The 12,725-nt window shown below is 42.9% G+C and overlaps 1 protein-coding gene across 2 annotated transcripts in view; it reads right to left on the bottom strand.

Moving 5' to 3' along the window:
* smad2 (SMAD family member 2) overlaps positions 1 to 12,725 on the bottom strand; it is a 141,434-nt gene that overhangs the window by 10,019 nt on the left and 118,690 nt on the right. For both annotated transcript variants that reach the window (XM_041187112.1, XM_041187113.1), the window contains 2 exons: positions 3,867 to 4,004; positions 1,601 to 1,745 (listed from right to left, as the gene is read on the bottom strand). In XM_041187112.1, coding sequence (XP_041043046.1) covers positions 1,601 to 1,745; positions 3,867 to 4,004 — 283 coding nt within the window. The remainder of the gene's footprint in view (positions 1 to 1,600; positions 1,746 to 3,866; positions 4,005 to 12,725) is intronic.

Here is a 12,725-nt window from a genome sequence, read left to right as displayed (position 1 = left end):
CACCCATGCTAATATGTTACCCCTTACACAATGAGTTTTACTTTCCACATTAACCTTCGGTGTAGCACCTCATCAAATGTCTTCCAGAAATCCAAGTACTGTACATCCACCAGTTCCCCTTTATCCACAGCACATGTGACTTCAAACTACTCCAACAAATTGGTTAAACATGATTTCCCCTTCAAAAAGCCATGTTGACTCTGCCTGATTACCTTGAATTTTTTTAAAGTATCCTGCTATAAACATCTTTGATAATAATATTTTCCCTACGACAGATGTTAAGTTAACTGGCCTGTAGTTTCCTGCTTTCTATCTCCCCTTTTTGAATAAAGGAATAACATTTGCTATTTCCTAATCTAATGGAACCTTCCCCAAATCCAGGGAGTTTTGGAAAATTAAAACGAATGCATCAACTATCTCACTACCCACTTCTTTCTTCTTTCAAGACCCATAAATGAAGTCCATCAAGACCTGGGAATCTGACACCCCTCCAACAATTTGCTCAATACCACTTCTTTGGTGACTGTAATTTTCCTGAGTTCCTCCCTCTCATTTCCTGGTTTATAGCTATTCCTGGGATGTTACTTGTATCCTCTATAATGAAGGCCCAATGCAAAATACCAGTTCAACTCAACTGCCACCTCCTTATTTTCAATTATTAATTCCCCAGAATCTCGGGAGGCCCTGGAACCTCAGCTATTTGCAATCCATGTCAATGGCTAAGATGAGGGACAGGGTATAATACATCGAAGTTTTCTAACAATACAAAGCCAGGAAAGAAGTTTGGCTGTGAGGATGACGCAAAGAGACTGCAATAGGACATAGAATGGTTAATTGATCACGATAGGTGGTGTTAGGTGAAAGTGTAACATGGGGAATTGTGAATTTATCCACTTTGGATGAAAGAATGGAAAAGCAGAATATCTTTTAAAGATATAACAAACTATGAAGCCCCAAAGAAGTCTGTTTTTGTTCTATGAGAAACTATGTTTGGTATACAAAGGGATTTGAGGATCCTTGCCCGCAAATCACAAAGTTAACATGCTGAAGTAGCAAGCCATTAGGAAGGCAAATAATATGAGCTTTTGCTGCGTGAGGATTGGAGTGTAAGAGTAAAGCAGTCCAGTTGCAATTATATAGGACTTCGGTGAGAGCACTCCTGGAGTCCTGTGTACACTTTTAGGTCTCCTCATCTAAGAAACAATATAATTGCTTTTGAGGTGGTTCAAAGGTTCACCAGATTCAATCTTGTGATCACAAATAATCATCTGTTCAGGACTTTGCACTGCACTGTGGACATAAGACTGCTCTCATTGGTATTCTTAAATTAAAACAGAGTGCCACAGCATCCAGGCAGCCATAAATGGATTGTATAGTTCAAACTAGTTAAGGGTTGTGAAGTCACATTGATGAAAAAACATCGCTTATACAACAGATATCCAAGATTTCTGATCAATTTTAGAATAATGAGTAGGATAGGGCCAATTATTACAATAGTCAAATTAGAACAATGTTCAGAATTACTGCACAGCAGTGTAGGTCCTCCGTCACACTAGGAAAGCAGAAAACAAAAGCTACAGAATTACCATTACTTCCTCACCTGTATTCAGCACCCCAGCCTTTCACAAAACTCATCCTAATTGTGCACATTCTGGTTAACTGGTAAACAGCTTCAAAGCCTTGGTTCACAGACTGAGCCAGAAGTGCTGCAAACTCCTGGTTGTTGAATATTTTCAGGTTACAGCCTGAGAAACACAATTATAAAGTAGCAAATTACATCTCCTACCAGCATAGAGGGTAAATTTAGAGATAATATTTATAAGAGCAAGTACCATTTGCAAAATATCGTTAACTATTGATCAGTATTGATTTATTTGTACCATCAGACCTAAAATATCGCATAGATTACTAAGCATATTGTTAGGTGTCAAAAATACTCATGTAGCTGTTCAATGCAGTGCCCTCACTTTCTATTATTCATTTCCAAGCAGGATGAAAACTAGTTAAACAAGTTACAGAATACTCAAAACTAACATAACAGTCAAGCAAATGTATAATCAATATAGCCTGCTTCAATTCAGTTGGTCTTCAAACCTCCTGAAAATTATAATTTAAAGACCACAACTTACAAACAATGACACTACAAGATTCTGTAGTGAAATTCTCCCTTATAATGATATTTGTCCATTAAGGCAAGGGAACAGCTCTTATGAATGAGACACCCTCTGGCAATCCTGTCACAGTGAGCTTGTCCAATTCCTGACCCATGGCCAGATCCAACCCGCCAAGCTCCTCTATCCTGGTTTGCGGACTGGGTGTTCAAAATGCCAGTAAGTGGAGTGGAAGGTACTGCAAGGAATAAGCCTAGTCAGCCTATCAGCAGTAAATATGGGAGAGAAACAGCCTCTGATTGGATGACCAGTGTGCTCTTCTTGAGGCATTTGAGTATATTCAAGAAATTTTTTGGATATTAGGGGCATCAAGGGGTATGGAGAGAAAGCAGGAATATGGCGTTGAGAAAGAGCCATGGTCATATTGAATGGTGTGCAGGCTCGAAGGGCCAAATGGCCTACTCCTGCTCCTATTTTCTATGAATATTGGTGGGGGCAGACACAGGGCAGGCACAAGAGCACTCATCAGGACAAACACAAGAATGCCAAATTTCAAATGATCACAATTTCTACTACAGGAGAAAAGGGTGCTGATCGGTTGGCAAATCAACTCTGATTGGTCAAAGCATTACCATGGAAAAAGCAACAGGGCAATAGGCTTTCCAAGCTCCTGGCGTAAGGCTAGAACACCTTCCATCAATTGTGGCTTTCTCCTCTGTCAGACTGCAGTCTCTCTTCAACTCCCTCCGAACAATCTCAAACAAATTTTTGCTTTTCTGAACTAAAACAAACACTTCCATGCTCAGTGAACAACGCCAAAGAACTAAGTTCTTCTATCCCCTTTCCACTCCTGTCCTTCACATCCTTCCTTCAAAGCATGTCCTCAACCTTGTTGACTATATACAAACCATTATTCTTTGTAATCCACACTCTCCCTTCCAACTCCATTTCCACAATTACATGCTGACTCTCCCACCATTTCACTTGAGTCTTTCTAATCCAGTTTTTGACTGCTCTGTTCAAAGCACCTAGCTTGCATTTCCTTCTGGACCTCCATCTTACCTCAGTGGCCTTTCTGCTTCCAACACTCAAAACTTCAACTAATCCAACTCTCCAATCAGGGTCCTCTCCCATATATCAACATGCTCCATATAGGCTCCATTGGCACCTTGAAAATCAACTTTAAACTCCTTCCTTTCAAATCCTGTGTGACATTTTTCTATATTATTTTGGAAGTCTTCTTCAACCATAATATCTTTGCCCAAGGTCTCCATTCCTATAACTCATACTGTTTGTCCTCTGCCCAGAAGCCAATTTTACCGTCCTTATTTTTGAGCCACTGTGTCTTGTAACCTGTCTCCTTCACCTCCCATGTAAGCCCAATTTTATTTCTATAGACACCTCTCAGATGTTTTACAGAAGAGCAGCTCCAGATGCAAGTTGTTATTTATTCCTAGTCAGCAGAGAGAGAGAATTGGGTCAGTTTGTTTGCTATGCCACGGGATTTGCACCAAGTTTCTGTAGCTTGGCTGGCCCATTGCCAGTGCAAAGCTCTCTTGGCACTGTTCCTTGATGGGTGGATTTAAGAGTTGTGAGCATTAACAATGTATTCAAAAGTAGAACTTGAGGTGCATAACATAAGCAAAAACCTTTACTTTTAAATACACAAGCTGTAAAATTTCTGTTTTACTGATCAGTTTCCTTTGATTAGAAAATAAGGGTTCAGTGTCTACGCACTTATTAAACCTATCTTACCTGGTGGAATTTTGCACACTGTTGCGGGATGCCAGCTGTATCTTTGATTACAATTTGGACTCTGAACAAAGATGGCACTGTCACTCAGACACTCAGCAAAAACTTCCCCACCAATGTAATACAACCTTACTCCTCTCCCTAAAAGGGAAAAAATAAGTAAACTGAGGAATATTTTTCCATCATCAAATCAGGATTTTAGGAGAAATGCTATGAAACACAAGCTAGTAAGGTGGTAATTTTTTTTTCAAAATATGAATTGTACACAGAGTATTTAGATCAGTTAAGAAAATGGCATATGGACTTTAATCTAACAGTGGTCAAGCAGCAGAGCATGCAAGTACAATGGATGGATACTATTGTGTAGTATTTTGTCGATTATAAACAACGGAAAAGGATTTGGCACAATTATTGGAACATGTATATAAGTTTGCACAAATGTAAATTGGTGTTTTACTGAATAAAAAGATGCATCATAAGGACAACTTCAAATCAAACTTAATTATTCTAACCTAATTGGTAGTAGCTCAGTGATAGCATGCTCAATTTCAAATCACAAGGTTGTGGGTTCATATCCCACTCAAAGCTTGAACACAATCTAGTGTGACACTCCAGTGAGTATTGAGGAAGCGTGCCCTTTTGCGAGTGCCATCTAAGATCTAATACAACTATTTAAAAACAAGAAGTGTTCTCTCCGGTGTTCTGGCCAATATTTATCCCTCAACCAACAACACTGATCACAATCACAATATTGTTTGTGCATAGCAAAGGTCACGCTTCCTGGCTGCCACATTTCTTACATTACTGTAAAGCATTTTAGGGCATCGTAAGGTCATGAAAGGACTTCTACTGCAAGAGCAAGAAATTATTTAGTTCCTTTAACACAGTAAATATGTTCTAGGTTGCTTCACAAGAGTGTTAACAAACAAAATCAGACGCTATGCCACATAAGGAGATATCATGGTAGAAAAAGGGCAGAGAGGTTTCATAAAACCTTAGAATGGTTTCAACACAGGAGGCCATTCAGCCCAGGAGGGAAAGAATTCCAGACATTAGGGCCTTCGCATTAGAAGGCACAGCTGCCAATGATGGACTGATTAAAAATAAAATTAGGGATGCTCAAAAGGCAGAATCAGAGGAGCGCAGATGCTTCAGGTGTGGGGCTGGAGGAGACTAGAGATTTAGAAGGTGAGGCCACTGAGGGATTGGAAAACTAGAATGAGAAATGGTAAAATTAAGATGGTGCTTATCCAGGAGCTAATCGGTCAGAGAGCACAGGAATGTTTGGTGAACAGAACTTGGTGGAGTTAGGACACAAGATCATCCAAAACTCTCCTGCCCAAGTTTAGAGGTTAGGAAATGGGAGGTTGGCCAGAGGTGCTTTGTTATAGTCAAACCTAGAGGTCACAATAGCATTGATAAAAGATTTAGCAGATGAGCTGTGGCATGGGTGGAGTTGGTCAATGTTAAAGGAAATGGAAATTAGGTGATTGCGCAGATGTGAGTGGGCGATCATCTCAAGTCAAATATGGCACGGAGGCCACGAACTGTCTGGTTCTGCCTCACTTGCCAGGAGAAGGATGAAGTTATGGGATTGGGATAAACTCAATGGCCAGGGAATGGAGATTGTAGAGGGGATCTAAGACAAAGGCTGCCAATATTTAGTTGGAGGAAATGTCGGCTTATTCAGTACTGGATGTTGCACAAGCAGTCTCAATATTTAGAGGCAATGGAGGAACTAAGTGAGATAGTGGTGGTGAGATACAACTGGATATCACCTTTGTTCATGTGGAAACAGATGCTCTGTTTTTGGACTATGTTGCCAAGGGCAAGCATGTGGATAATAAATAGGAGGGACCAAGGATAGATTTCTGGGTGATGGTGTCTGAGCAGAAGAAGGAGAAGCCATTGCAGGCAATTCCTTGGCTACAAATGGCTAGATATGAATGGAACCAGGTGAGTGCAGTCCCACCCAGCTGGACGACAATGGAGAGGTATTGCAGGAGGATAGCGTGATCAACTATGTCAAACAGGTCGAGAAGGACAAAGAGGGATAGTTTACCTTTGTCACAATCATAAGATGTCTTCTGTGACTTAAGTAGGAGCTGTTTCAAGTAACGTGACAAGGGCCGAAACCTCTGATTCAAACTGGAGCTCCAAGAAAGATGGGTAAAGATTTGGCAGACATGTTCCAGAAATTGGGGGTGCTGGTGGTAGGGGATGGGGCGCTTTGTAAGGACAAACACATCAAGCATTTCTTTTAAGGAAAAGGATGATGCTGAGCAGCTGTACAGGGGGCATGAGAAAGAGCGGAGAAGCAACAGTATAGCGTTTTTGATAGCTAGAGAAATAGACAAACATTTCTGTGGCCGGAGACGTGAAACTAGGATGGCAAATTGTCTCCCTGGTACCAGGATCAAGGGTGTCACTGTGCAGTTGCAGAACACCAAGTGGGAAGGGTCCACATCAGTACCAATAACATTGGTAGAAAGAGGAATGTGGTTCTGCAGTCAGAGTTTAGGGAGCTAGGAAAGAAACTAGCAAGCAGGACCTCAGATAGTAATCTCCAGATTATTCCCAGTACCGCGCGCAAGTATAGATATAGGAGGATAAAGAAATGAATGCTAGAGAGATGGTGCAAGAAAGAGGGCTTTAGATTCCTGGGACATTGGGAATAGTTTTGGGGAAAATGGGACCTGTACAGGCCAGATGGGTTGCACTTGAACAGAGCAGTGAATTCCCTGGTGGGGCGATTTGCTCATGCAACTGAGGGTTTAAACTAACTTGGCAGAGGTGTGGGACCCAGGGGGTAATATTAGAGAGGAACACCAAGATGCATGGTGAATTGGGGAGGACAGTTAGCACCAGAGTATGAAATAGTATTAAATGGGGTCAGAGAAAGAGGGATATGATTTACTGCGCATGTATGCGAATATCTAGAATGTGGTAAATAAGGTTGTGAACTGCAGGCACAGATTTGAACTATGATGTTCTGGCAATAACAGAGATCTGACTCAAAGAAGGGCAGGACTGGATACTAAATATTCCTGGATAAGGAGTTCAGGAAAGATAGAGAAAGAAAAAAGGAAGATGGGCAGCAGTATCGATTAAGGAGAGCAATGCAGTGCTGGAGACAGAAGGATCAAGGACAGAATCTATTTGGCTAGGGCTAAGAAACCAAAGAGGTACCATTGCACCGCTAAATGTATTCTACAGGTGAACAACATGTGCAAGAATTACAGCATAGTTATAATGGGGGACTTGAATTATCCTAGAAAAGACTGGGATAGTAGTAGTGTAAAGAGAAGAGATGGGCAAGAATTCAGGATATGTTCAGGAGAATTTTCTACATCAGTTTGTTTCCAGTCCAATGAGAAAGGAGACAGTGCTGGTCTTATTCTCAGGAATGAGGTAGCCCGAGTGGATTAAGTGTCAGTAGGCGAATATTTAAGGGGCAATGATCACGGTAACATAAGGTTTAGGTTGAATATAGAAAAGGGCAAGGAGTAATCCTGAATAAGAATAAATAATTGGGAAGGGCAAATTTCAGCTCTGAAGAAGCGTCATATGGACTTGAAACGTTAACTGTTTTTCTCTCCACAGATGCTGTTAGACCTGTGTTTTTCCAGCATTTTCTATTCTTGTTTCAAATTTCAATGGGAGGGAGAATGGATCTGGCCCAGATAAATTGGAATCAAAGATTCACAGGCAAAACTATAACTGAACTCCTTTAACTCCTTTAAAGAGGAGATAATTTAGGTACAGTCAAGGTACCTTCCCACGATGGGAAAAATGTAAAGTAAACAAATCCTGATCTCTGTGGGTGGCAAAAGGGATGAGTAGGATGAAACAGAAAAAGAGTGCAGATAACAGATGTCAGATGGATAATACAATTGAGAATCTGGCTCAATATACACAAGGGGGGAATTGGAAAAGCAAATAAGAGCAGCAAAGAGTGAGTATGACAAGAGACTAGCAGCTAACATAAAAGGTAATCCAAAAGTCTTCTGCAGGCATATAAACAGTAAAAGGATGGTAAGAGGAGTGGGGTCGAAAGGGTATTTATGCATGGAAGCGGAGGGTGTGGCCAAGGTACGAAATGAGTACTTTGCACTGTCCTTTATATAGGAAGAAGAACAGGCTCTCCAAGTCATGGTGAAACAGGAGGTAGTCGAGACACCACGTATTAAAAATTGATGAAAAGGAAGAATTAGGACGTTTCTGTATTTTAAGTTGATATGTCATCATGTATGGATGAGATGCATTCATGGATACTGAGGGAAGTGACAGTGGAAATTGCAGAAGTGCTAGCCATAATTTTCCAATCCTTTGATACAGGGATGGTAGCAGAGGGCTAGAGAACTGCAAATGTTACACCCTTATTGAAAGGTGCAAGTATAAGGCCAAGTCAGTTTTATCAGTGGCGGGGAAGCTTTTAGAAACAAAATTTGGACAAAATGAACAGACATTTGGATAAATAAATGCAGGTTAATAAAGGAAAGGCAGCATGGATGTGTTATGGACAAATGGTGTTTAACTGAGTTTTTTGATGAGGTGACAGAGACGGTTGATGTGGTGTTCAAGGGATTCCAAAAGGCATTTGATACAGTGCCACACAAGAGGCTTGTGATCAAAGTTGGAGCTCATGGATTAACAGGGACAGTAGCAACATGGATAAGAAACTGGCTGAGTGACAAGAAACAGTAGTGGTGGTTTTTGAATTGGAGAGTGGATCCAGAGAGAGTTAAAAGAGCACAAGGGGTGAGACTGAGATAAACACAGTAAATTGGAGTTTACATAGATAATAATTAAAATAAATTGGTAAATACTGAAGTAAACGCTTTATATATAAAGTATGTTAGAGCAGGTCAGACATGTGGAATGTGCATCTTGCAGGATGTGGGAAGTTGTGCAGGCACGAAGTGCCCTTGATGACTACATCTGCAAGAAGTGTCACCAGCTGCAAGAAACTTCAGCTCCGAGTTGCGGAGCTCAAGCGGTGGCTGGAGTCACTGTGGTGCATCTGCAAGGCTGAGGATTATGTAGAGTGGTGATCACACCACAGCTAATAGGCAGAGAGGGAATGGGTGACCGCCAGAGCACCTAAGAGAAACAGGCAGGTAGTGCAGGAACCACTTGAGGCTATCTCGCTCCCTAACCACTTTTCCATTTTGGGTACTATTGAGTTAGATGGTTCCTCAGCGGACTGTAGCAGGAGCCAAGTCTGTGGCACCACATGTGGTTCAGCTGCACAGGAGGGGGGGAAAGAGTGGAAGTGCTATAGTAGTGGGGGATTCCATAGTTTGGAGAGCAGGCAGGTGGTTCTGCTGTTGCAGATATGACTCCAGGATGGTATATTGCCTCCCTGGTGCCAGGGTCAAGGATGTCACTGAGCGGCTGCAGGACATTCTTTTGGAGGAGGGTGAACAGCCAGAGGTCATGGTCCACAATGGAACCAATGACACAGGTAGGAAAAGGGATGAGGTCCTGTAAAGCAGATTTTAGGGGGTTAAAAAGGGAATTATAAAGCAGGACCTGAAGAGCAGTAATCTCAGGATTACTCCAAATGTCACGTGCTAGTGAACATAAGAATAGGGAAATTGAGCAGTTCAACATGTGGCCGGAGAAATAGAGTAGGAGGGAGGGCTTTAGATTTCTGAGACATTGAAACTGTTTCTGGGGCAGGTGAGACCTGTACAAGGTGGACGGGTTACACGTAACAGGACGAGTTTCCTCGTAGGAAAGTTCATTACTGCTATTGGAGAGGGTTTAAACTAGATTGGCAGGGGAAATTCAGTGTGCAGAGGAGAAAAACTGGCAGTGGGAAGTAGTGAAGTACCAACTGATAAGGATATATTAGAAAGTTGCATCAAGGTAGATAGAATACTTGGAGACTTTGATAGAATTAGAGTAGGCAACAGTAAGGGTCAGAATAAGCAGGCAAGTAAAAAGGCTTAAATCAGGGCTAGCGTGCATGTATGTTAAAGCACGGAGTGTGACCAAGAAGATTGGTGAACTGCAGGCACAATTTAACAAATGGAATTATATTATTGCTATAACAGAGACCTGGCTCAAAGAAGGGCAGGAATGGGCATTAAATATTCTTGGGTGCAAGGTGTTTAGGAGAGACAGGAAAGGGAGAAAGGGGGGAGTGTCAATATTGGTTAAAGGTGGCATTACAGTACTGGAGAGAGAGGGTGTTCCAGAGGGGTCAAGGACAGAATCTCCAACTAAAGGGAAGGAATGGGAAAGATGCTATAACATTGATTGGTGTACTGTATAGGCCAAGTAGCGGAAGGGATGTGGAGAAACAAATTTGCAAATAAATTACAGGAAGGTGCAAGAGTTATAGAGTAATCATAATGGGGGACTTCAGTTATCCAAATATAGACGGGATAGGAATGCTACAAAAGGATGAGATGGGCATGAGTTGCTGGAATGTGTTCAAAATAATTTTCTACAGTAGTAGGTTTCCAGCCCAATGAGGGGACATGCACTTTGGACCTGGCTCTGGGGAATGAGTTGGCCCAAGTGGATCAAATATCAGTGGAAGATCCTCTAGGGGACAGTGACCATTGTATCATAAAGTTTAGGTTAATCATGGAGAAGGACAGAGAACAATTCAGAGCAGGGATAATTAATTGGGGGAAAGCCAACTTCGTTGGGCTGAGAATGCATCTGAGTCGAGTGAGTTAGAATCAAATGTTGGCAGAAAAGACAGCGCCTGAAAAATGGGCCACCTTCAAAGAAAAAGTACTGCAGGCAGTGTCAAGGTATATTCCCTTGAAGGGGAAAGGTGGGACAAATAAATAGAGAGCGCCCTGGATGATGAGAGAGATAAAGATGAAAAGGAAGAAGTACATGCACAACAGATGTCAAGCAGAAAATACAATGGAGAATCAGGCTGAATATGAGGACCAGAGGGGAAGTGAAGAAACTAATAAGGAAAGCAAGGATAGAACATGAAAAGAGGCTGGCAGCAAACAAAAGGGAATCCCAAGGTCTTCCATAAGCTTGTAAATGGTAAGAGAGAAAGTTAGGGACCAAAAAAAGAGGACTTGCATGTGGAGGCTGGAGAAATATACCCTCTCTTCCCTCAGCACCTTTGGATGCATCTCATCTGGCCCTGGTACCTTATCTATTTTAAGGTAGCCTTTCCAACACCTCTTTCCCCTCAATAGTAAGTTCCAGTGTACCAGTTACCTTCTCTCTCACCTCTCTAGCTTGTGGGTAGCAAGTTCTTCCTTTGTAAAGACAGTTGCAAAGTACCCGTTCAACACGTCTGCTATTTCTCCAGCCTCCACATGCACATCCCCCTTTTCTTGGTCCCTAAATCTAAGCTGCCCTTGCCCCCAGTTTCATTTTATTCTTCATCTCATCCGACGCCTCAACAAGAAACTTTGTCTCTTTCTTTCAGGTCCAACAACTCATCGACACCAATGCCCATCCAGGACCCTCCACCCCTGCCCGTCCCTCTGTCCCCATCCCGCTTCCAATCCCAGCCCCGGCCGTGTATTCACCATGCCCCCGGACCTTCCCCTCTCTGATGCTGAACGTTCAGTGCTTAGCAAAGGACTCAGTTTCATACCCTTACGCCCTCATCTCAATGAATTTCGGGCTCGGCACGATGCTGAATTCTTCTTCCGCCGTCTTCGTCTCCGTGCTCACTTCTTTGGGCAGGAGTCTTCTCCCCGTTCAACGGATCCTTTTACCTGCCTCCAATATTCTCCCTCCACCTAGACCCCTCCCTCTGGATTCGTACCTTCTCTTGATCTTTTCATTGAGAACTGTCAGCGTGACATCAGTTGTCTCAATTTCTCTGCTCCTCTCATCCACTCTAACTTGTCTCTCTCTGAACTTGCTGCACTCCGATCTCTCAGGTCCAACCCTGACATTATCAAACCTGCTGACAAGGGTGGTGCTCTTGTTGACTGGTGCACTGACCTCTACTTCGCAGAGGCTGAGCGTCAACTCACAGACACTTTCTCCTACCTCCCCCTGGACCATGACCCCACCACTGAACATCAAGCCATTGTTTCCAGGACTGTTACTGACCTCATCTCCTCTGAAGATCTTCCTTCCACAGCTTCCAACCTCAGTCTCCCAACCTCGGACGGCCCGCTTCTACCTCCTATCCAAAATCCGCAAACAGGACTGTCCCGGCCGACCGATCATGTCAGCTTGTTCCTGCCCCACGGAACTCATTTCTTGCTATCTTGGCTCCATTCTCTCTCCCCTTGTCCAGTCCCTTCCCACCTCCATCCGCGATTCCTCTGACACTCTACATCACATCAATAGTTTCCAGTTTCCTGGTCCCAACCGCCTCCTCTTCACCTCTACACCTTCATCCCCCACTGGGATGGTCTGAGGGCTCTCCGCTTCTTCGAGCAGAGGCCCAAACAATCCCCATCCACCACTACTCTCCTCCTTCTGGCTGAACTTGTTCTCTCAATGAACAATTTCTCCTTAAACTCTTCTCACTTCCTCCAAATAAAAGGAGTGGCTCTGGGTACCTGCATGGGCCCCTGTTATGCTTCTCTCTTTATGGGGTATGTGGAACATTCCTTGTTCCAGTCCTACTCCAGCCCCCTCCCACAACTCTTTCTCAGGTACATTGATGACTGCTTCGGTGCTGCTTCATGCTCTCGACTGGACCTGGAAAAATTTATTAATTTTGCTTCCCATTTCCACGTGGTCCATCACTGACACTTCCCTTCCCTTCCTTGACCTCTCTGTCTCAATTTCTGGTGATAGACTGTCCACCAATATTCATTACAAGCCTACCAACTCCCACACTACCTTGACTACAGCTCCTCACATCCCGCTTCCTGTAAGGACTCCATCCCATTCTCTCAGTTCCTT

Source organism: Carcharodon carcharias, chromosome 1 (assembly GCF_017639515.1).
Source record: "Carcharodon carcharias isolate sCarCar2 chromosome 1, sCarCar2.pri, whole genome shotgun sequence".
In the NCBI taxonomy this organism is placed as follows: Eukaryota; Metazoa; Chordata; class Chondrichthyes; order Lamniformes; family Lamnidae; genus Carcharodon; species Carcharodon carcharias.
This window is presented reverse-complemented; position numbering and strand designations above follow the sequence as displayed.